The sequence below is a fragment of the Heptranchias perlo genome, chromosome 14, assembly GCF_035084215.1.
Source record: "Heptranchias perlo isolate sHepPer1 chromosome 14, sHepPer1.hap1, whole genome shotgun sequence".
In the NCBI taxonomy this organism is placed as follows: Eukaryota; Metazoa; Chordata; class Chondrichthyes; order Hexanchiformes; family Hexanchidae; genus Heptranchias; species Heptranchias perlo.
Genome location: NC_090338.1, coordinates 47,363,936 through 47,387,249, shown reverse-complemented (window position 1 = coordinate 47,387,249; position 23,314 = coordinate 47,363,936). Strand labels below are relative to the sequence as shown.

The 23,314-nt window shown below is 42.1% G+C and overlaps 1 protein-coding gene and 1 long non-coding RNA gene across 4 annotated transcripts in view; one reads left to right on the top strand and one right to left on the bottom strand.

Annotated features, from left to right (window-relative positions):
- Nucleotides 1-23,314, top strand: part of LOC137332503 (uncharacterized) — a 189,411-nt gene that overhangs the window by 49,925 nt on the left and 116,172 nt on the right. The window lies entirely within an intron of this gene.
- Nucleotides 20,236-23,314, bottom strand: part of htr4 (5-hydroxytryptamine receptor 4) — a 146,517-nt gene continuing 143,438 nt past the window's right edge. For both annotated transcript variants that reach the window (XM_067996402.1, XM_067996403.1), the window contains one exon: nucleotides 20,236-21,960. In XM_067996402.1, the coding sequence (XP_067852503.1) occupies nucleotides 21,888-21,960 (73 nt within the window). In that variant the 3' untranslated portion in view covers nucleotides 20,236-21,887. The remainder of the gene's footprint in view (nucleotides 21,961-23,314) is intronic.

Here is a 23,314-nt window from a genome sequence, read left to right as displayed (position 1 = left end):
TGCAAGTAAATAGATTTAGAAAGATGGCGAATACCAATTTTTTCTTTCTCAAAATGTTACGTTAGTTTGCATGCTGGTGTAGCTGTATATTTTTCTTAAGCGGTATTTGTAAGTTTATAATATTTGGTGGTGTTACATGCTTCTGAATCAAAAATTCCAAAAATGTTTGCACTGGTGCAGTATTGGGTATTCTTCTGAAGTTGATTCTGAGGCACATTTTTGAGAGAGAGAGCATAGTCTGCTGCGAATTGTGTTATACTTAACCTAGGAGTGCGCCCCCCAGGCTGACACTGGCGGCCAAAATGAAAAGTGTTCCATTCACCAGAACTAATATCCATCACCTTAAAAATTCTTTGAATAAATTTGGACACCAACGGATCTACTACTTACTTTGGTTTGATTCCTCCATTTAATAAAAATTATTTTCTCACCTGTTTGTCTCTGTACCACCTACAAGGACCAATTTTCCCTGGCCCCCTTCTGCTTAGGTGCTAAACAGCAGCAATTCACTTAAAGTTCGGAGCACTGCAATCCCCAGGATCACCCTTTTTTCCCAGTTTTGGGTAATTTAAATGCCTAGAAACAGTCCGAGTGCCCCCAGCAGGCCTTAGCACCAACAGTAGGGGTGCTAATCCAGAGGCACCTGCAGCTGCCTTTCTGGCCTTAATAAACAAGATTTTCAGGATACTGATAGTATCTCTGGAACTCCCATGGACCTTCCAGTCAATAGGATTTTGGGGACAGGCCACAGTGTCAGATTTTTGAGTGACCCTGTGCTTGCAAGCATTTCAACTGGAAAAAGAGGAGGGAAGCCAGGAATGTCCCTTCTGCCTCATTAACATGGTTCCATCTGTCCTGTGCCTTCCTCAAGTGCAGGCCAGGCTCTGCTCCCATATGAAAGTCGTGGGGATCCCAGGTCAGCGTTAAGGAGCAAATACATGGCGACCTGGGTATCAGCCCTTTTTTCCTGACCCTTGCACCCAGGGAGTGCTAGGTTTCCCAGGAACAAGGCCGAAGAAAATCGACCCAATAATTCTTTGGCTGAGAGTTTCGATAGGTAACTTAGTCCAGGCCATCACACAAGGTCAGTATGTACCTATCTCAAAAGATACAAAGGAATTGCCAAAAAGACTGACCCAAGATTTTTCCTTCTCTTCCTTTGGAAAAGTATCTGACTCCTGCTGAAAAACTACCCCTGATAGCAGAGCTGAGATTGGGAACTCGCCACCTTGTGGTGTTGTGGATGTGGTATACCAATATACTGCCATACAACTTCCAAATTAAATTTATGTCATTACAATTTACTTCTCATCACTGTGTGTTTCAAATGATTTATGTAAACTTCACTATACCCCTTTTAGGGGAGGGGCGATTTTTAAGAGTTGATCACTTTTCTATTTTTTTCTTGTACTTTTGTGCTCCTTCAACCACAATTTTGTGAATAGTAAAATTAGTCTTTCTTATGGATCTTCATATCAGGCAGGCAACTTATTTAACAATGTTATAATAAGATTATCGACAAGCTTGATGTATACAATGGTATTAAATTAATTTTAAAAGAATTTAATCAAAACAAATGACCTACCCGAAGTTCAGTTTGAAATTTTTAAAAATGTTTTTACATTATGACTTCTGTGTTCACTTTCCATTGTACATGAAGCACAGATATAGGTCTTATCATCAGTACAGTATTATCTCAATATTTTATAATACGGTATTATCTCAATATTTTATCACATGGTGGACATTTTCTTTACATTCCATTCTCTGTAGGTTCAACTAAAGTATGATTTTTGAATAGTGTCTTCTCCAGATGTGGTTGCAGATGATGATAACAAAATGACGATTCACATATGAGACATGTTTTAATGGCTGGTAATGCATTTTCTACACAGTAATCACAGAGTATTTGAGGTGAGTTGCTTGTGATTTTACAAGCCTTGAGTTGTTCCACTATCCTCCTGACCTTGAGATTCTTCTGTAACAATGGTTTTTCTCTGTGCTCAGTGAGACACTCAGGACAGATATATGAGCCTTTATTGGTTTTGTGTTCCCATTTTCTCTGGATGCACTGTGTACATAAATTGTGACCACACAGTAATGTGGCTGGTTGATCAAAGATGTGACAGATGGAACAAGTTAATTCTTCCACAAACACATTTTCTATTTCAGCTGAAGACATTGTCCAGTTTGTTTTTCCTGTATGTGCTTCAGCAGATTTAGAACAGCCTCCTAGCGAAGAGGAAATCTGGGAATTTTCAAGCTAGAAATACTGGAAAGATTAGTATTCTGTTATAAACATGCTTTTTTGCCTGATTTTGATTTCTGGTATTTAGACACTTTCCTGCCCATCCAGAAAAGTGCTCTTCGCTCTTTAACTCTCTCTTCTCCCCCACCTCCCCCCCCTCCCGCCCCCGGTAATCACAAAAACACTTTCCCCTCTAACTTCCCCACAGTTCACAGAGGCAGTCCTTCCTTCCAGAGGGGCACTCTAACTCCTGGACGTGTTCCTTACCTTTGGCCCTGACTGCAGTTCCTACAGACTAACATTATGTATTAGCACACAACATGCTAATATTGCAGTGACTTCACCTCAAAAAGCTTCAGTTTTCCTGTGTTGAGGCTGAGATACAAAAACAGGTATGAGCATCTGTGGCCTTGTTGATCAATTACTCAGTATTTTGCATCTGGGACTATGTTTATTTTTGGAGAACATTGGCAGGCTGGATTCTACTGGCCCAAATAATTATCTGTCACCTTTACAAACTACTATACCAATGCTACTTAGCAGCATTCAAATGCATGGTGTTTGCAGTGTGCTGAATTGGAGAGGGCAGGGCTGTGTTCATGTTCATCCCAATTTAATATTATGGCCTGGAATTTCCTGGAATTCCTGGCGACGAACACCATAAGGTAGACCTTATTTAAGCCAAAATTTGCTGGAAAACTAATTGGAATAAGCTGCAGTGAGCATAGTAGTAATTTGGAAGCGGCGCGGACAATGGCTTGTATCTACAGGAAGATGGAGACCAGCATTCTCCGCCTCATGCAGTTTGGGGGTCTATACCTATTTTAGAGGATAGACGGTCTCCCCGCAGTTAATAAATGAAGCTGCCACTTAGTCAACTTATACTCCATGTAGATGTAAACAATAACCGACAAATACAAATTTATATATACGCAGATTCCAGATGGTTCCTTTTGTTATGTCCGCACTACGACTTCAAGCCGAATTTGATACTTCATGTGCTGCAGTAGATTTCATTAGAACTTAATTTAAAAAAACTTATGCAGCTATCAAAAAATCAATCCGTAACAAATAACACAAGATAAACTGCAAATGTAATGTTATCATGCTATATAGATAACTTTACATTCTTACAAATAGGCATTTAGTCTGAAGCTGTATTCCATGCATTCCAACATCAGAACCATACCCAATAGATTCCCATCACCAATGGAAGTATTATTAGCACTGCAACAACAACGTTAGCATGCATTGTTTCAAAATTAATATACTCTTTATTCTTTAGACTAGTAATAGTCAAAGAAGCTTTGGTTTCTGAGACTGTGCAAACATTCAGAAATCAACCATAACTAATAGTAGTTGCAAATACTAATTATGTTATTTACTTTTCACGTTATCATTAGGAGAAATTTGTGTTAAAAATAATCCCAAGTTTAAAAAAAATAACTGCATGTTTTGCATGAACGTAAGATTCCTGTTATTATACCAAACATATTCAGTCTACCAGCACCATTCTGCAACCTTCTAAGTGGCAGTGATGATCACAGTGGCATTAATTCAGCAAACCCAATCTCCACATTGAATTTAATGGGGGTGGAGCTGTGATAATTAGCTGCTCAACTGTTTCAGCGAGGGAAACGGAGGAGCGGCACAAAAGCCTAATGAAATTATGGCATGGTGCAAGTAATGGCTGAAGTTACTTACACCATAAATACCTGGGAGTTTTGTGCCATAAATCGGGCCCTGCGACATTGATGTGCCATTACAATGGTGCAAATCTGCAGGAAATTCTGGGATTACATGTTTTAGGGATTGCCCTAACCTTGTAGTGCTCACATCACCCCCTGGATGCAGCATAAAAATGTCACTAAGTTGCTATTTTGCTTTAAAAAAGTTAGATCCCAACAGCTTTACTGTCATTTTCTTCTATATTGTTTCCATGGCTCCCTGAATAAGGATAGCAAAGGTTTTTTAAACTTCCATCTCCTCACAAACTTGATGTAATGTCAAAACACATTGACAATGTATTTCAATATACCATGAAACTGTACTAGAACCATGGAATAGGATATAGATTTTTCTCACCTTGGCACATGGAAATGCACCTTGCTTTGATTTGTTGCTGAAACAAATCACATTTTCCCTATATTATGCGATAAGCACATTGCCATTAATCTGCATGACAGTGACTGAGCTGTTGTCTTTCTGCTGTTGATCTTTGTTCCTACCTTTTTGTTGCAAATCAGAATGTTGTTCTTGGCAAACATATAATGGAAGAACAACAAAAGTAAATGATAGCAATTAAATTGCCCTCCTCAATCTAATTTGTAAGACAGGCTCCACACTAATATATTAATTGAAAGTATTTCCTACAAGAAATAGCCATTTACTGCCAAGTTAATCTCATATCAGAAATAATAGCATTAAAAATGTCTGAACAAAAGACCACATCAAATCAATATACAAATTACTGGCTCCATATACTTGTGTACTCACACAAACAACAACAACAACAACAACAACAACAACAACACATTTATATAGCGCCTTTAACGTAATAAAACATCCCAAGGCACTACACAGGAGCGTTATCAAACAAAATTTGACACTGAGCCTCATAAGAAGATATTAGGACAGGTGACCAAAAGCTCGGTCAAAGAAGTAGGTTTTAAGGAGTGTCTTAAAGGAGGAGAGGTAGAGAGGCGGAGAGGTTTAGGGAGGGAATTCCAGACCTTAGGGCTTAGGCAGCTGAAGGCATGGCCACCAATGGGGGAGTGATTAAAATCAGGGATGCGCAAGAGGCAAGAATTGAAGGAACGCAGAGATCTCGGAGGGTTGAAGGGCTGGAGGAGGTCACAGAGCTAGGGAGGGGCTTGGCCATACATCCAGGATTGAGTATGTATTCATGAGTAGATCATCCAAATAATTTTCTCCCACTCCAGTGAACTGGAAACCAATCTGGATTCCATATAAAGCTTTATAGGAAGAAATTTATCATTTGAAATTTATGAATTTTTTTGTTAAGTGTCAAAGAGCACATTTCTGCCTCAATATGATAGACGAGAAACTATTGTTTTGTAAGGGTGTGGTTATTTTTTTTAACAAACAACAGGAGGATGGCTTATTTACCACCCTATATACAATCACTCTCCATGTGTAAACTATAAAATGAGTGCAGTAGTGAAATTGTCTTTGAGTGGAGCTGTTATTGGCTTTTTGAGTCACAAATTAATTCACATCTCATTCATAATTGCAACTTGTGGTAAGAGGAAAACTAGGAAATGTGTTTCAAAGCATGGCTTTAACACATTTTCTGCTCTGTTTTGCCAAAAACAATATTAAAACTAAACAGAGCCATCATTATGAAAAACTTGTTTTCCCTGTTTAGTGAGGGAGAAAAGCTTGAAGGACCATGTGTCACTTTCACCATGATAATCTCATGCATTAAAGTTTATTTCATGTCATTTTAATGTGTGTTTGAAAACAAAGTTTTTTTCCAAACTCTCTTCTCATGAAGACGGTAGCTCTTTAAATTACTTCTAATGCCATATTAATTATTTCATGAGGAAGGACATGGCAGATGCCACAGGATAGAGAGCAGAAAATGTACTGTTTTCATTTGGAAATCTGTGGACAGTAACTTTCCACTACATACTGAAGTAGGTATTTGTTATTATAGTGTTAAATTTTGATGTAACATTTTTCACTAAAATAAAAGTCAACATTTATCATAACATTATTAAATTATTTGCTGTGGTCATCTTTTAGGTATTCCCTCTCACACCACACAGTGAAAAAAGAGTGTCAATAGACAAAAATGTAGATGGCCTAAGAGGCAATAATTTTTAGAAAATGTGCAGCAATGACTAAACGCACCAGTTTTCAGCAGAACTTACTTTTAGCCTAAAGTGTTGTACAACTAAACTTGCTTTCAATGTGGTGGTGTATCGCTTTCCTTGTCAGAAGCAATTCGATTTAAAATCTTTTTTTCTGTCTGCAGAATTCCCTCAATATTTGCCTATGGTGGGGGTGAGGGGGGAAGTTTTTCATGTTATTAGGGCTCTGATAGATTTATCCGAATATAGCACGAATTAGAAATATTCAGAACCTTCTTTTCATTTATTAATAGCTCCTTTGCATCCAGTGATTTTAATTGAAAAAGATTTCTTAGTCACTAATGAACAGCATCTCCTTTGATGAGATTCCTATTTTAATGAAAAACAGAACGATATCTGGTTTCCACAATCAACAACTCACTAATGAAATTATAGGAATATGCAGTTTTTAAGTGTGTGACTTCTGAGAATGCAATTTAATTAGCAGGTCATTAATTAGGAAGTAAAACAACCAATCCCCTATTATGTGTCAAAAGTCTCGACCAGCCAGCAGCAGCCACCATACGTCAAAGTTTACTTATGCTGAGACCTAAAGATTAAACCTATGTAGAAGGGCACAAACTGGTATAGCATCCCTTTATGTATTTCTGGCACAATTTTGAAAATGTCACGCCATTCCTAATCTAAATGAGCTGGGAAAAACGCATTAGGAACCTGCAGTGTGTGCAGCACTGGGATCAAGCCCCGATTCGGATCCGATCCAATTTCTACTGTCTCTATATTCCACAGAATGTATGCATTGTATATATCTCAGATTACAAGAAGAATGTGGAAGGATTCTGCCAGAAACATACCATAAATTGCTGGATGCCATGTTAGCAACTGGTTTTGTTATTGTGCAGGCCAATAAAATATATTTTCCAATATGTATGGTGATCATATCCAGACAGTTACAAATCTCAAGCTGGCTATTTACTGTACATCACTAGATATTGGTGTAATTAAGCATGTCTAAAATAATTTGACATTTCCAGATAATCCATTTTCTCAATTATTATATGTAAATGTTTTTTTAATCAAAATGGCTAGTTACTTATACATATTTTTGTATTCATTCAAATTCTTCATTCTAAGTTGTACATATGTGGAATGGCATACATATTGAAGTGAAACTTGAGTAATGTAATTGTGAAGGCAGTGTCCGAAAATATAATACAATTCACTGGTGAAATTGATTTAAATCTTTGACTATTTGACAGATATTTACATCCTATAAACCCAAGAGTTTAACCAAGTCTAAGAAAATGTTTATATATTACCAAACTACCCACCCTGGTTCAGACTTGTACATTAATGTTTCTTTATCGTACATCAATACTGCTATGATACATAAGAACATAAGAACATAAGAAATTGGAGCAGGAGTAGGCCAATCGGCCCCTCGAGCCTGCTCCGCCATTCAATAAGATCATGGCTGATCTGATCCCAACCACAACTCTAAAGAACACAAGAAGTAGGAGCAGGACCTGGCCACACAGCCCCTGGGCCCTCTGCGCCACCCACAGGGCATTGACCGATCCGAACTCAGCTTCATGTCCAATTTCCTGCCCGCTCCCCATAACCCCTAATTCCCTTTACTTCTAGAAAACTGTCTATTTCTGTTTTAAATTTATCTAATGATGTAGCTTCCACAGCTTCCTGGGGCAGCAAATTCCACAGACCTACCACCCTCTGAGTGAAGAAGTTTCTCCTCATCTCAGTTTTGAAAGAGCAGCCCCTTATTCTAAGATTATGCCCCCTAGTTCTAGTTTCACCCATCTTTGGGAACATCCTTACTGCATCCACCCGATCAAGACCCTTCACAATCTTATATGTTTCAATAAGATCGCCTCTCATTCTTCTGAACTCCAATGAGTAGAGTCCCAATCTACTCAACCTCTCCTCATATGTCCGCCCCCTCATCCCCGGGATTAACCGAGTGAACCTTCTTTGTACTGCCTCGAGAGCAAGTATGTCTTTTCTTAAGTATGGAGACCAAAACTGTATGCAGTATTCCAGGTGCGGTCTCACCAATACCTTATATAACTGCAGCAATACCTCCCTGTTTTTATATTCTATCCCCCTAGCAATAAAAGCCAACATTCCATTGGCTTTCTTGATCACCTGCTGCACCTGCATACCAACTTTTTGATTTTCTTGCACTAGGACCCCCAGATCCCTTTGTACTGCAGTACTTTCCAGTCTCTCGCCATTAAGAAAATAACTTGCTCTCTGATTTTTCCTGCCAAAGTGCATAACCTCACATTTTCCAATATTATATTGCATCTGCCAAATCTCCGCCCACTCACCCAGCCTGTCTATATCCCCTTGCAGGTTTTTTATGTCCTCCTCACTCTCTACTTTCCCTCCCATCTTTGTATCATCTGCAAATTTTGATATGTTGCACTCGGTCCCCTCCTCCAAATCGTTAATATAGATTGTAAAGAGTTGGGGACCCAGCACTGACCCCTGTGGAACACCACTGGTTACTGGTTGCCAGTCCGAAAATGAACCATTTATCCCAACTCTCTGCTTCCTGTTCGATAACCAATCCTCCACCCATGCCAGAATATTACCCCCAATCCCGTGATTTTTTATCTTAAGTAATAATCTTTTATGTGGCACCTTGTCGAATGCCTTCTGGAAGTCTAAATACACTATGTCCACTGGTTCCCCTTTATCCACCCTGTACGTTATATCCTCAAAGAACTCAAGCAAATTTGTCAGACATGACTTCCCCTTCATAAAGCCATGCTGACTTTGTCCTATTAAATTATTCTTATCTAAATGTTCCGTTACTGTTTCCTTAATAATAGACTCCAAAATTTTACCCACCACAGATGTTAAGCTAACTGGCCTATAATTTCCAGCCTTCTGCCTACTACCCTTTTTAAATAACGGTGTTACATTAGCAGTTTTCCAATCTGCCGGGACCTCTCCTGAGTCCAGGGAATTTTGGAAAACTATCACCAAAGCATCCACAATCCCTACTGCCACTTCCCTCAAGACCCTAGGATGGAAGCCATCAGGTCCAGGGGATTTATCCGCCTTGAGTCCCATTATTTTACTGAGTACCATCTCCTGAGTGATTTTAATCGTATTTAGCTCCTCCCCCCGTAGAGTCCCCTGTTTGTCCAGTGTTGGGATATTCTTAGTGTCCTCTACTGTAAAGACTGAAACAAAATATTTGTTCAGCATTTTTGCCATCTCCATGTTTCCCACCATTAATTTCCCGGTCTCATCCTCTAAGGGACCTACGTTTGCCTTAGCCACCCTTTTTCTTTTTATATAACTATAGAAACTCTTGCTATCTGTTTTTATATTTTTTGCTAATTTCTTTTCATAATCTAACTTCCCTTTCTTAATCAATCTTTTCGTTACTTTTTGCTGTCTTTTGAAGAATTCCCAATCTTCTATCCTCCCACTAAGTTTGGCTACCTTATATGTCCTTGTTTTTAGTCGGATACTATCCTTGATTTCTTTACTTAGCCACGGATGGCTGTCATTTCTTTTACACCCTTTTTTCCTCAGTGGAATATATTTATTTTGAAAGTTGTAAAATAACTCCCTAAATGAACACCACTGCTCATGTACCGTCTTACCCTTTAATCTATTTTCCCAGTCCACTTTAATCAATTCCGCTCTCATACCATCATAGTCTCCTTTATTCAAGCTCAGTACGCTTGTTTGAGAATCAACCTTCTCACCCTCTAATTGGATATGGAATTCAACCATGTTGTGGTCGCTCATTCCAAGGGGATCCTTAACTAGGACATTATTAATTAATCCTGACTCATTACACAGGACCAGGTCCAAGGTTGCCTGCCCCCTTGTAGGATCAGTTACATACTGCTCAAGAAATCCATCCCTGATGCACTCAATGAACTCGTCCTCAAGGCTGCTCTGCCCAATTTGATTTGTCCAGTTAATATGATAATTAAAATCCCCCATAATTATGGCTGTTCCCTTCTTACATGCCCCGACTATTTCCTGATTAATACTTCTTCCAGCAGAGTTGCAACTATTAGGAGGCCTATATACTACGCCCACTAATGTTTTTTTCCCCTTATTATTCCTTATCTCCACCCAAACTGTTTCATTATCTTTATGCTTTGTCCCAATATCATTTATCTGTATTACAGTGATTCCTTCCTTTATTAACATAGCCACCCCACCTCCCCTTCCTTCCTGCCTGTCCTTCCTGATTGTTAAATACCCTGGCATATTTAATTCCCAGTCGTTGTCACCCTGCAGCCATGTTTCTGTAATGGCCACAAGATCATACCCATACGTAGTTATTTGTGCCGTTAACTCGTCCATTTTGTTACGAATGCTACGTGCATTCAGATAAAGAACTTTCAAATCTGTTTTGTGACGCTTAGTTCCTGCTTTTTCCTTTTTTAACACTTTACCTATTACTCCATACCTTCTGTCCCTTCCTGTTACGCTTTCCTCTCTCTCCCTGCTCAGGTTCCCAACCCCCTGCCACTTTAGTTTAAACCCTCCCCAACAGCACTAGCAAACACTCCTCCTAGGACAACGGTCCCGGCCCTGCCCAGGTGCAGACCGTCCGGTTTGTACTGGTCCCACCTCCCCCAGAACCGTTTCCAGTGTCCCAGGAATTTGAATCCCTCCCCCTTGCACCATTCCTCTAGCCACGTATTCATTTGAAATATCCTCCTATTTCTACTCTGACTAGCACGTGGCACTGGCAGCAATCCTGAGATTACTACCTTTGAGGTCCTATTTTTTAATTTACCTCCTAACTCCCTATATTCTGCTTTTAGGACCTCATCCCCTTTTTTACCTATATCGTTGGTGCCTATGTGCACCACAACAGCTGGCTGTTCGCCCTCCCCCTCCAAAATGTTCTTCGCCGCTCCGAGACATCCTTGATCCTTGCACCAGGGAGGCAACACACCATCCTGGAGTCTCGGTTGCGGCCGCAGAAACGCCTGTCTATTCCCCTTACAATTGAGTCCCCTATCACTATAGCTCTTTCACTCTTTTTCCTCCCCGCCTGTGCAGCAGAGCTACCCGTGGTGCCAGGAAGTTGGCTGCTGCTGCCTTCCCCTGATAAGTCATCCCCCCCAACAGCATCCAAAGTGGTATATCTGTTTGAGAGGGGGATGGCCACAGGGGACCCCTGCGCTACCTGCCTGCACCTCTTACTCTTCCTGGTGGTCACCCATTCACTTCCTGCCTGTATACCCTTTACCTGCGGTGTGACCAACTCGCTAAACGTGCTATCCACGAGTTTCTCTGCATCGCGGATGCTCCACAGTGAGTCCACCCGCAGCTCCAGCTCCGAGATACGATCGGTCAGTAGCTGCAGGTGGACACATTTCCCGCACACATGGTCGGCAGGGACACTGGTAGTGTCCATGACTTCCCACATCTTGCAGGAGGAGCATATCACGGGTGCGAGGTCTGCTGCCATGACTTGCCTTAGCTTAGTTACCCCTTTTAAATTACGTTGAAATTAGAAAATGTTAACTATACTAGGGACCTAGGTTCACTAAAAAAAACACTATCTGCTATAAAACCTGCAGATCTTCCCTTTCTTATTACTTTACTTACAGTAAAATGGTAGAAATACTCACCTGAACCTACTCACCAATCAGCTGCCTCCCCTGTGCCGCATCACTTTCTGACTGGTGACGTCACCCCGAACTGCCGCTGGTCTCAGAGTCTCGCTCTCAGAGTAAGCTCTGGTCTCGCTCTCTCCCGCCGCTCACCGACTGGACTCTCGCTCTCTCCGCGCTGTTTATATCCCCGCTCTGGTCTCGCTCTTTCCCGCCGCTCACCGACTGAACTCTCGCTCTCTCCGCGCTGTTTTTATCTCCGCTCTGGTCTCGCTCTCTCCCGCCGCTCACCGACTGGACTCTCGCTCTCTCCGCGCTGTTTATATCCCCGCTCTGGTCTCGCTCTTTCCCGCCGCTCACCGACTGAACTCTCGCTCTCTCCGCGCTGTTTTTATCTCCGCTCTGGTCTCACTCTCTCCCGCCGCTCACTGACTGAACTCCCGCTCTCTCCGCGCTGTTTATATCCCCGCTCTGGTCTCGCTCTTTCCCGCCAAGGCTTCACACAAGTCCTCCAAACTGTCATCCAGTAGGGTGGAAGGAATGATAAGCAATGGCGAACATTTAAAGAAATAATTTATAATTCCCAGCGAATATACATACCCTTGAGGAATTAAAACTCCACAGGAAAAGGGATCCAACTGTGGCTAACTGGAGAAGTTAAGGATAATATTAGATTAAAAGAAGAGGCTTACAACATTGCCAAAAAGAGTAGTAAGCCTGAGGATTGGGAGGGTTTTAGAAATCAGCAAAGGATAACCAAGAAATTAATAGAGGGAGAAAATTGAATATGAGAGTAAACTAGCAAGAAATATAAAAACAGATTGTAAGAGCTTCTACAAGTATATAAAAAGGAAGTGATTAGCAAAAGTAAACGTGGGTCCCTTAGATGCAGAGAAAGGAGAAATTATAATGGGGAATAAGGAAAGGGTAGAGACATTAAACAAATATTTTGGGCCAGATATTAGGAGGGAGGCGGGTTGCCAGCTGGGGAGTCGACTGGGCGCGTGGGTAACGTGCCCAGTGAAATCGGTGTGCTCTGCACGCGATCGCAGCCTAATTGAAGGTACTTACGCGTGCTTCCGGGTTTCCCGTTTCAGACCAGCGCAGCGGGCGCACTGCGTACCAGCATCACAGGCTGTCAGCAGGAGGAGCTCTATTTAAAGGGGCAGTCCTCCAATGTTCCTCCTGCGGCAAAGAAACAAAATTATAGAATGGAGCAGGCCAGAGGCAAGGCTGCTCCATGGTTTTCTGACTCCTCACTCCAGATGCTGCTCGATGGGGTGAAGAAGAGGAGGGAAACGTTTTTCACATCAGTCAGGAGGAAGTGGCCTGCCTCTGCCACCAAGAAGGCCTGGCTCGAGGTGGCAGAGGAGGCCAGCAGCAGCAGCAATGTCGCCCGAACCTGGGTCCAGTGCAGGAAGCGCTTTAATGACCTAACCAGGTCAGCCAAAGTGAGTACACTTACACATTCTCCCACACTCCGTCTTCCACATCACTTCCACCACCACACAACTCCTTCTGCACTGCCACCACAATGCTCTTGCATCACTCCTCACATCCACTCAACCATCATCCTCACCTTGCCTGCACATACTCACTGCCCCAGTTCCCATTCGAACACTACCACGCAACCCAATCCTCATACAATCTCATGGCTATGTCTCACACGCACCCTCCCATGCATCTCCCTCACAGTCACCCCCACCCACACCAATGCATGCAGCGGGTCACCATGCAACCATCACTCATTCACGCCTCTCTGTGTTTTGCCTTGATAGGAGAAGAGATGCCAGAATGCCCGGGAGAGGGCAAAGACCGGAGGGGGCCTGCCACCGCCAGGTGGTCCTAACGGATGCGAAGCAGCAGGCAATAGAAATAAACTGGATGCTGGAGTGCCTGTCCGTGGCTAACGCCGAGACTGGGAGCGCACAAGCGGCTGGTGACAGAAATCTAACACTCAGCACTCATGATAGCGAATGAGCTTAACATCACTTGGCATCTGCAGCACCTCAACATCTGTCCACATGCTTAATATTGATTTCTGTTCTCTTGCAGGGCCATCTGCGACCGCCGTGACTGCGGAGGGCGATTTCTCAGAGGACCTGCCGGCCTCTGAGAGGGCATTGTCACATCTGAGCCAGCCATCCACCAGCGCAGATATACACACCTCGGTGGGTCCCCGTCCTCAGTTAGTTGGGTTTGCACATGGTGAGTCACCACGCACATGTGAGCACGAGCAGACCCTGGTGGCTGTGGAGAGTCCGAGTCGGTGGGAGCACTCTTCTCCAGGCTCTGCTCAGCTGGACCCAGATGCTGAACCCTGGGGGCCAGCCATGAAAAGGAGAGTCATCGAGGGCCAGCAGCACATTGCCGAGGTACTGGAACAGTTTCCACGTGCACTCTCCACAATCGCTCAACAATGAATCCATTTAGGCCCCGGCAACGGCCGTTTGGATTCAGGGTGAGCAACATTCTGCCGCCTGAAACAGGCTGACAGATACGTTACAACTGGCCTTCCAAGGCTTCACACAAGTCCTCCAAACTGTCATCCAGTAGAATGGAAGGAGTGATGTGGGCCTGGCCCAGGAGAGGGATGATGATGAAAGGGGACATGGAAGTGGGGACGCCACTCAAAGTGCTCCCACGTCTCACCCGTTGCCCCCCTCTCAACCAGTACCCGCAATGCTGCCTCCCCTCCAGGTGGCTGAATCTGCCCCTGCACATGTGCAGGTGGAGCAGTCTTTGGAGGGGCTCTAACGGGCACTGAAACCCAGAGGGCGTCCGTGCAAAGCAGCTCATCGGTTAGGGCATGGACAAGAGCAACCTGCCACTACCTCTGCATAAGCCACAGGGGTAGCACCATGTAGGGGTTCTCGTAAACGTAAGGCTAAGGTTTCGTGAGCACAAAGGGGATGCACAAGGGTGTATGACGGAATGTCATGTTTTTCATTTAGTTTTGTTTGTTTTGCAAACCACATTAAATTTTGTTATCACCACTACTGCCACGTCTTTGCAAATCTTGTCCGGTTTGTGCAATAATTCCCTTTCCTGAAGATCACCATGAAGACCCATACCTGATGCCACCCACTGGGTCACTGCAGAGTAGGTGTAGGTGTATTTGCAGGTCTCTTTTGTGCAGACGACTGAGAGATGCCGGCGATGTCCCCAATGGCACCCTGGAAGGATCTGGAGGAGAAGTTGTTGAGGGCAGTGGTGACTTTACAGCAACAGGTAAGAAGATGGTGCACGGGCCAGCTGGGAGCAGCTCGGCATCAAGGAGGCTGCAGATGCTCACGACTACATGTCGAGTGACTCTGAGCCTCCGTGTGCACTGCTGCTCAGAGAGGTCCAGGAAGCTGAGCCTCAGTCTGTAGACCCTGTGGCGAGGGTAGTGCCTTCTGTGACGTATCTCTCTCTGCGGTTGCCCTCCCTCCTGCTGTGCAGGTGGATGTGTCACAGCACTGTGTTGTGGAGCTCCACGTGTCAGAGGTGGACGACGTGGCCGGCGAGGCTGGTGATGCTGTTCATCCTCCGATGAGGTCAAGACTGCAGCTATGGCGGCCCCCATCCGGAAGATGTACATCTGAGGGGGTCCGCAAGGTAGGTAAACGTGTCTGCACACCGGAGTTGTGGTTCCAATTTGGTGAATTTTAGTGTTAGGAGGAGAGTGGTGCAGGCCAAACTTTGTCCAAAGTGACAGAGTGGCCTCCTGCAATGAGTGAGGCCCTCCCCCCCACCTGTCAAATGGACCTTTGCAGCTCCCACAGGCTGGTGGCTGCAACACGTCTGTTTCAACTGGGAGTGTTTCCCCCAGTACAGGAAACACGCTCAGTTGACATGAAAATCCCACCCCTCCTAAAATATCCTCCCAAATAGGTCTGCAAATGACCTGAACTATGTAATTAATTGGTTTAAGTGAGATCCTGCCGGCTTTAATTGCTGGTGGGAGTCCCGCATGTGGGGGCTGCGCGCGCATCTAAGCGCGTCACTGGGGACCCTGGAAGTGGGCCGGTTGGAGCCGGGCTCTGGGAATCCCCACATTTTGCAGCCCCACCGCCACGAATGCACCCGCTCGGCCATCCGAAAATTGACCCCTTTATATCTGTCTTCACTGTCGAAGATACAAAAATCATGCTGGAAATGATGGGGAACCAAGGGTCTAATGACAGGGAGGAACTTAAAGTAATTAAGATTAGTAAAGAAAAAGTTTTAGAAAAATTGACGGAACTAAAAGTCAACAAATCCCCAGGACCTGATGGCCTACATCCTAGGGTTGTAAAAGACGTGGCTGCAGAGATAGCGGATGCATTGGTTTTGATCTTCCAGAATTCCCTAGATTCTAGAACTGTCCCCGTGGATTGGAAGGTAGCAAATGTAACCTCGCTATTCAAGAAAGGAGGGAGAGAGTAAACAGTGAACTATAGATCAGTTAGCCTGACATCAGAAGTAGGGAAAATGCTCGAATCTATTATTAAGGACATAGTAACAGGGCACTTAGAAAATCATAATATGATTAGGCAGAGTCAACACAGTTTTATGAAAGGAAAATCATGTTTGACAAATCTATTAGAGTTTTTTGAGGGTGTAATTAGCAGGTTCGATAAGGGGGAACCAGTGGATGTAGTATATCTGGATTTTCAAAAGGCATTCGATATGGTGCCACATAAGAGGTTGTTACACAAGATTAGGGATCATGGGATTGGGGGTAATATATTAGCATGGATTGGTTAATGGACAGAAAATAGAGAGTAGGAATAAACGGGTCAGTTTCAGGTTGACAGGTTATAACTAGTGGGGTGACGTGGGGATTGGTGCTTGGGCCGCAGCTATTTACAATCTATATTAATGATTTAGATGAAGGGACCGACTGTATTGTATCCAAGTTTGATGATGATACAAAGCTAGGTGGGAAAGTAAGCTGATATCGACAGGTTAAGTGAATGGGCAAGAAGGTGACAGATGGAGTAAAATGTGGGGAAATATGAGGTTATTCACTTTGGTAGGAAAAAAATAAAAATGGAATATTTTTTAAATGGTGAGAAACTTTTAAATGTTGGTGTTCAGAGGGATTTGCGTGCCTTTGTACACGAAACACAAAAAGTTAACATGCAGGTACAGCAAGCAATTAGGAAGGCAAATGGTATGTTGGCCTTTATTGCAAGGAGGTTGGAGTACAAGAGTAAGGAGGTCTTGTTACATTTATATAGGGCTCTGGTGAGACCACATTTGGAGTACTGTGTACAGTTTTGGTCTCCTTACTTAAGGATGGATATACTTGCCTTAGAGGGGGTGCAACAAAGGTTCACTAGATTGATTCCTGGGATGAGGGGGTTGTCCTATGAGGAAATATTGAGTAGAATGGGCCCATACTCTCTGGAGTTTAGAAGATTGAGAGGTGATCTCATTAAACATATAAGATTCTAAGAGGGCTTGACAGGGTAGATGCTGAGAGGCTGTTTCCCCTGGCTGGAGAGTCTAGAACTAGGGGGCATAGTCTCAGGATAAGGGGTCAGATATATAGGACTGAGATGAGGAGGAATTTCTTCACTCAGAGAGTCGTGAATATTTGGAATTCTCAACCCCAGAGGACTGTGGATGCTCAATCGTTGAGTATATTCAAGACTGAGTTTGATGGATATTTGGACACTAAGGGAATCAAGGGATATGGGGATAGGGCAGGAAAATGGAGTTGAGGTAGAAGATCAGCCATCATCTTATTGAATGGCCTACTCCTGCTCCTAGTTCTTATTTTCTTATGATACTTTTCAATTAATCAACGTGATTAAAGCAGCCTGAAACAGAATTTTGAAATCAATTATACTATCAGAAATGTGTTTCAATAAATTGAAGTGGTTAAAAATATATTATTACACAATTTTTACACTAGTTTTATCATGTAGCATGAGAATACTATGGCTGGACCTTTATCTCCCCTGACAATTGTTACAAATTTGTCATTTTCTGATGATTTATGGCAGTGGTTATACCTTTTCAGTCTGAAATGTTGAATTAAAGTAGCAATAGATTAATTCCAGCTAAATTTTTTGTCTTTGTATTGACTCATACAGCGTATTATCCTTGTTATTTCCATGACTCGCCTGTGAAAGAAGTAATAATTAGGTCTTAACCACGCTGTGAGTTCAATAGTGGGAAAGAGTTCAATAGCTTATTACTGTTTGGAAAAGAGGTGAAAGTCAGTTCGTGCAACATCATAAACTTCAAAGTTAACGCAATTTATAGAAGCCATATAAACCCCAAATTATGCTAATTCCTTTAACTCCTTCCCTTTTCAATTACCTTATTTACTACCCAAGAGCTAACACATGGTTTCCTTTATTTCCACACTATAATTCACCTCCTACAGTCAGTTAAAGCATTCAGTGGAACACGAGCCACCCCACCTGGCATCCTCTGAAAAGCCCATTGAGGTACCTGCCACTGCCTCCTCATGAGCAGCAGCTCCAACTGCCTCGTTCTCTATGTTCTTCTTGCTGACTTTCCCACTAAGTGCGTCCATTTGGGGGCTAACATTACCAAACAAATCTCTCCAATCTGCTCCATGTTCTCCTTGCTTCTGCCCCAGCTCCCTTCTGACTGTCTCTAAGAATTTCTTACTGCCCATCTACTCCTTATCACCCTTCAAAATGCATCTAACCTTGCAAATAAGGCTCTCAACATTCACAACCTCATCTATGAATTGTCCAATGAAACCCTGCATCTCACCAGAACTTGCTCGCAGCAGGTGATTCCTTTTCTCTTACTGAGGTCACCCTGCTAGGCCCTATATTCCACAACTGCTCCTAGTGGAGGAGGTATGAATGTCATTGCCAGGTACCATCTTAACTTCTTCCCTTACTCCTTGGCACTTTCTCTTCCTTTGAGAACTTCGCCCTCTACTACCCCTCCCACTTCTGCTTCAAAGTTCTTCTACATCACCTTCCCAAGTTCCCTGGTAACTTTTTAGCCAAAATATTTTCTCGGCTCTCCGCACTCAGTCTCTGCACCAGACTTAACCTAAATTCGCTTCGTCCCTCTCCTCTGATTTTTTTTTGCACTCAACCTCACTCACAGAAACTCATCAACCACACCCATTGCCATCCCTTAACCTCATCATCTGGAGAGGGCTTCCCACCTCTGCGGCTTCTATCTTTGACAAAGCTATTTCTGATCACTTTTTAGTTCCCTTTAATATCCATATCCCCCGTCCATTTCAAACCTGTAATGCTGTAGCATGACTTACATGGTTTATTCACTGGCAGATCATGTTTGGACACATTACACCACAAATATCCCAGAGGATAAGAACAATCCCAGGCTTCTCTTCTTGATGAAGCCTCATCTGATCCCCTTCCTCACTTCTTCCATTTTCATATCCAATATCAAATGTAAGGAGTTCAAGGATTTCATTATGTCAAAGATCGAGATCATCTGCCTAGCCACCTCAGCCACGTCTTCCCCCACTCCAGACTCTATCCCATATTCTTACACTGACCCGTATCACACTGCAACCTTGCCTTGATCTCTCCTCTAGCTCTCACCAAGCTTCTGCAGGTACTTCATTGGGATCTTCAGAGAATACCAGGTGGGAAGGCTCATGTTCCACTGAATGCTTTAACTATACCTTCTGCTATAAAAGTGAAAATTGTTGTCAATTATTGGTTTAATTACTTATTTGCTACTTCATATGAATAAATGCTCGTGACTAGCTAACACTGTTATTACAATGTTAAAAGCAGTGTTAATACCAAAATAATAATTTTATGCTAAATACTAAAGTGGTGAAATGCTACTGCAGAGCTGACAATTGCAGTCATTGTGACTCACAGGGTCCTTGGTATTTTGTGGAGTGAATAACTTGAGTTTTTATTGTATAATAGACCTTTATATAACTGATAGAAGGATATAATTATGTTTTTCTTAAACTAAAAGATGTATTTTTTAAAAATTAAAGCTTTAACAATTGGTAATAGCCTGTAGGCAGGGAAAGTGTTCAACTGTAATTTTTTTTGTTGCATTTTTGTCCAAATCAAGGTGAGGGACATTGGTGCTGGTTAATATCTTGGTATACTGTACCAACATCAATATTTCCCTGGTTATGCACAGCATGGGCTCACCCTGCTCTGCCCCAACAATGCATACGCACCCCTGACGAGAGCCATCTCAACTGCATCACTGTGAACTTTTACATTTCCTATATCATTATAGCCATTCTGAGTGAGTTTGTCAATGTAGTGCATGATTATGAGCAGTTTTGTACTGTAGATTGACACACAGTTGGAACTGGGTTGTTTCTGCCGAAGCTCATTTTACTTGGGACCTTTAATTCATATTGGGAATATGAATTCTAGAGACCATTCTGGGACCAATGACTAAAGCTAGACAAAAAAGTCTCATATTCAAAATTCAAAATAATGTAAGCTGTTGACAATGGAATGAGAACAAAAATATTTTTAAAAAGTCACACAGAAAAATGTATTTTATAATTTTAAATATTTATTTTCCTCCCAAAACATCTGTCAGCAGCATTTGAGAAAATAGCATAAGTTATTAAAGCTATTACACATGGAATGAAGGAACAATTCAGTACCTTGTGATGGAACAAAATCTAACACAAGTAGCTTTTTGTTTCACTCAAACTATTCCTGCTTCATGCTATGATATAAAATGTCATTTGATGAACATAAATAGCCAATTGATCCTGTTGAACATTTCTACCAAGACTATAAATCTATTTATACAGACTTTTTTTTAGATAATATCTAGAAATAAATGACTACTCAGGTATATATTAAACACTGCTTTATTTTCCAATAACTGATGATGTGTGGGAATTACAGTAAAAGCTTATGACTCAGTTGCTGGAGTCAGTAATCTCTCATCTCTCATTTTCAATAAAAGCAATATGGGTTACAATTTTCTAGGAGACTATGCGCCTAAAGCTCCTTTCACAATGGCCCAGAAATTGCTCAGAGTGGTGAACCAACAGTGCTCACTAACTTACCGCGGTCTTTACTGGGTGTACTTCCTCTAATAGGAAGTGGTGAAGAGCCCAGCGTTAGCTCCAGCACAGCTAGGACCAATGGGAGAAGCGAGAGGATCACTCTCTCCCCTCGACCAATCAGATTGCAGCATTTTTGACACGGTGCGAAACTCTGTCTGCAGGCTGGACGTAAAATCCGGGAAGTGAAATGTACACCATTAAAATCATTGTAAAAACAGTTCTAGACTGCAAAAAAAAGAGCGTAAGAAATAATCGAATTAAATAAAAGAGACAGAAGGGAAAAGTAATAACAAAGTGTTTTTTAATTTTTTAAATAATTTTTTTTTTAATGACAACAAACTATTAAAATAAGGAGTAAGGGGACTCCACATTTTTAAAAGTTAATTTTTAGTTGTTTGGCAGTCATCAAGACTTAGTCTCGACCTGGTATTTTTAAGCGTACCTGTTTTGTGGCGATATTACTTACTTTCCAGCTGGACAGATGAGCAAGTTGCCACTTTTTCAATGATTTCACTGATTGCAGCCGGCGGAGCTGTCATATCTCCGGCGTACCAGGAGGAGCAAGTTCCGGATTTCCACGTTTGACTGTGCATGTGCGAACGCCGGAACTTGCTCCTCCATTTCGCCACTGACAACAAAAGAGCTCACCATTCTTTTCTAAGCAATTTTTGGGCCAAAGTAAAATATTTTCGATGCATCCGACAGCATTTGTTTTGGTGACATTTAAGACACATTTACATGACTTGGCTTTAAAGCTTACAAATAATACCTCATTTATCAAGCATAAACTCAGAACACCAAAAGATTGCGTGCATTTGATCAGCTACTCTTATCATGTTAATAGCAGACTTCTGTTGTTCTTTTCTCTATAGTTTTATTCTACACATTTGGTTCAAAATAGTTGTCACATAGTAACAGAAAAATACAACAAAAGCTCTTAATTTTAGAAGTCATTCATAAAAATTCCCTTTAGGAGTATATCTTATTCACCATAATAAATATTTACAAAATTCCTGTTTCAACCATGAAAGGTAATCTTTTGTTTTGGGCATAATGCGACTGTAAACATATATTTAGATTCTTTTAGTGGGAGCTGAGTTTTATACCGAGAGATAAACATAATTCCAGTGATGGGATAAGGTCATACACTGTCTCAATCCTGTTCCGAAGCACGATTGCTATGATTCAATATCAGTTTGGAGAGGCAGATTCTCATGCTCCTGAGGATGGCCATTGCGCAAAACCACGTACCTTTAAGTAAAAAATAAACACGGTTCAGCAGAAATTGAAAAAAAATAGTACCATAGTTCTTTTTAACCTGGAGCATGGAATTTGCTTGCATAAGATAATAGGATCGTATGATCTGCTTCAATCTGTGCAATATTTATTCAAATTAGTCAGATCATATCAAGGGGTAGATTTTGAACCTGCTGCCTGGGTGTAAAACTGGTGTTGCAGATTGGCTGCCCCGTTACCAGAAACCACCCGATTTTCATTTCCATTGATATCAATCCTGGTTTAACACCCAGGTGACAAGGTAAAAATCTAAGCCCAAGGAACCTTGTTGCTCCACTGTGAGTAGTGTTTAATCTTGGTTGAATATCTTTTGAATTTTTAAATCGTGCATTTCAAACATTTATAAGTTGCAAATATGATGAAAATAAACGATACACAGTGAGGCTAGAATATCGCTTCTATGTTATGAGCTAGTGACTCTGCACTGTACACACCTCTTAATTTGAACTTGCTTTATTCAAATTATTTGTTAATTTGAATTGAAACTGCAAAAAATGCCTCCTGTTTCATTTAATTAAAATTGGTTAATTCAAGCAAATGATTCATTTGTTTTTTAAAAAGAAAAAAACCCTTTGGAAGTAACACATAGCAGACTGCACATTCAGATCAGGTTAATTTGTATGCATTGTGAAAACAGTTTCTGTCATGCACAACAACAACAACAACAACAACTTGCATTTATATAGCACCTTTAACGTAGTAAAACATCCCAGGGTGTTTTGCAGGAGCGATTATCAAACAAAATTTGACACCGAGCCACATAAGGAGCTATTAGGACAGGTTTGGTCAAAGAGGTAGGTTTTAAGGAGCGTCTTAAAGGAGGAGAGAGATGTAGAGGTTTAGCAAGAGCTTAGGGCCTAGGCAGCTGAAGGCACGGCCGCCAATGGTGGAGCAATTAAAATTGCAGATGCACAAGAGGCCAGAAACGGAGGAGCGCAGAGATCTTGGAGGGTTGGAGGAGGTTACAGAGATAGGGAAGGGTGAGGCCATGGAGGGCTTTGAAAACAAGGATGAGAATTTTAAAATTGAGGCATTGCCAGACTTGGAGCCAATGTAGGTCAGAATGCACTGGGGTGATGGGTGAACGGGACTTAGTGCGAGTTAGGATATGGGCAACAGTGTTTTGGATGAGCTCAAGTTTATGGAGGGTGGAAGATTGGAGGCCGGCTAGGAGAGCATTGGCATGGTCAAGTTTAGAGGTAACAAAGGCATGGATCAGGGTTTCAGCAGCAGATGAGCTGAGGCAGGGGTGGAGTCGGGCAATGTTATGGAGGTGGAAGTAGACGGTCTTGGTGATGGAATGGACATG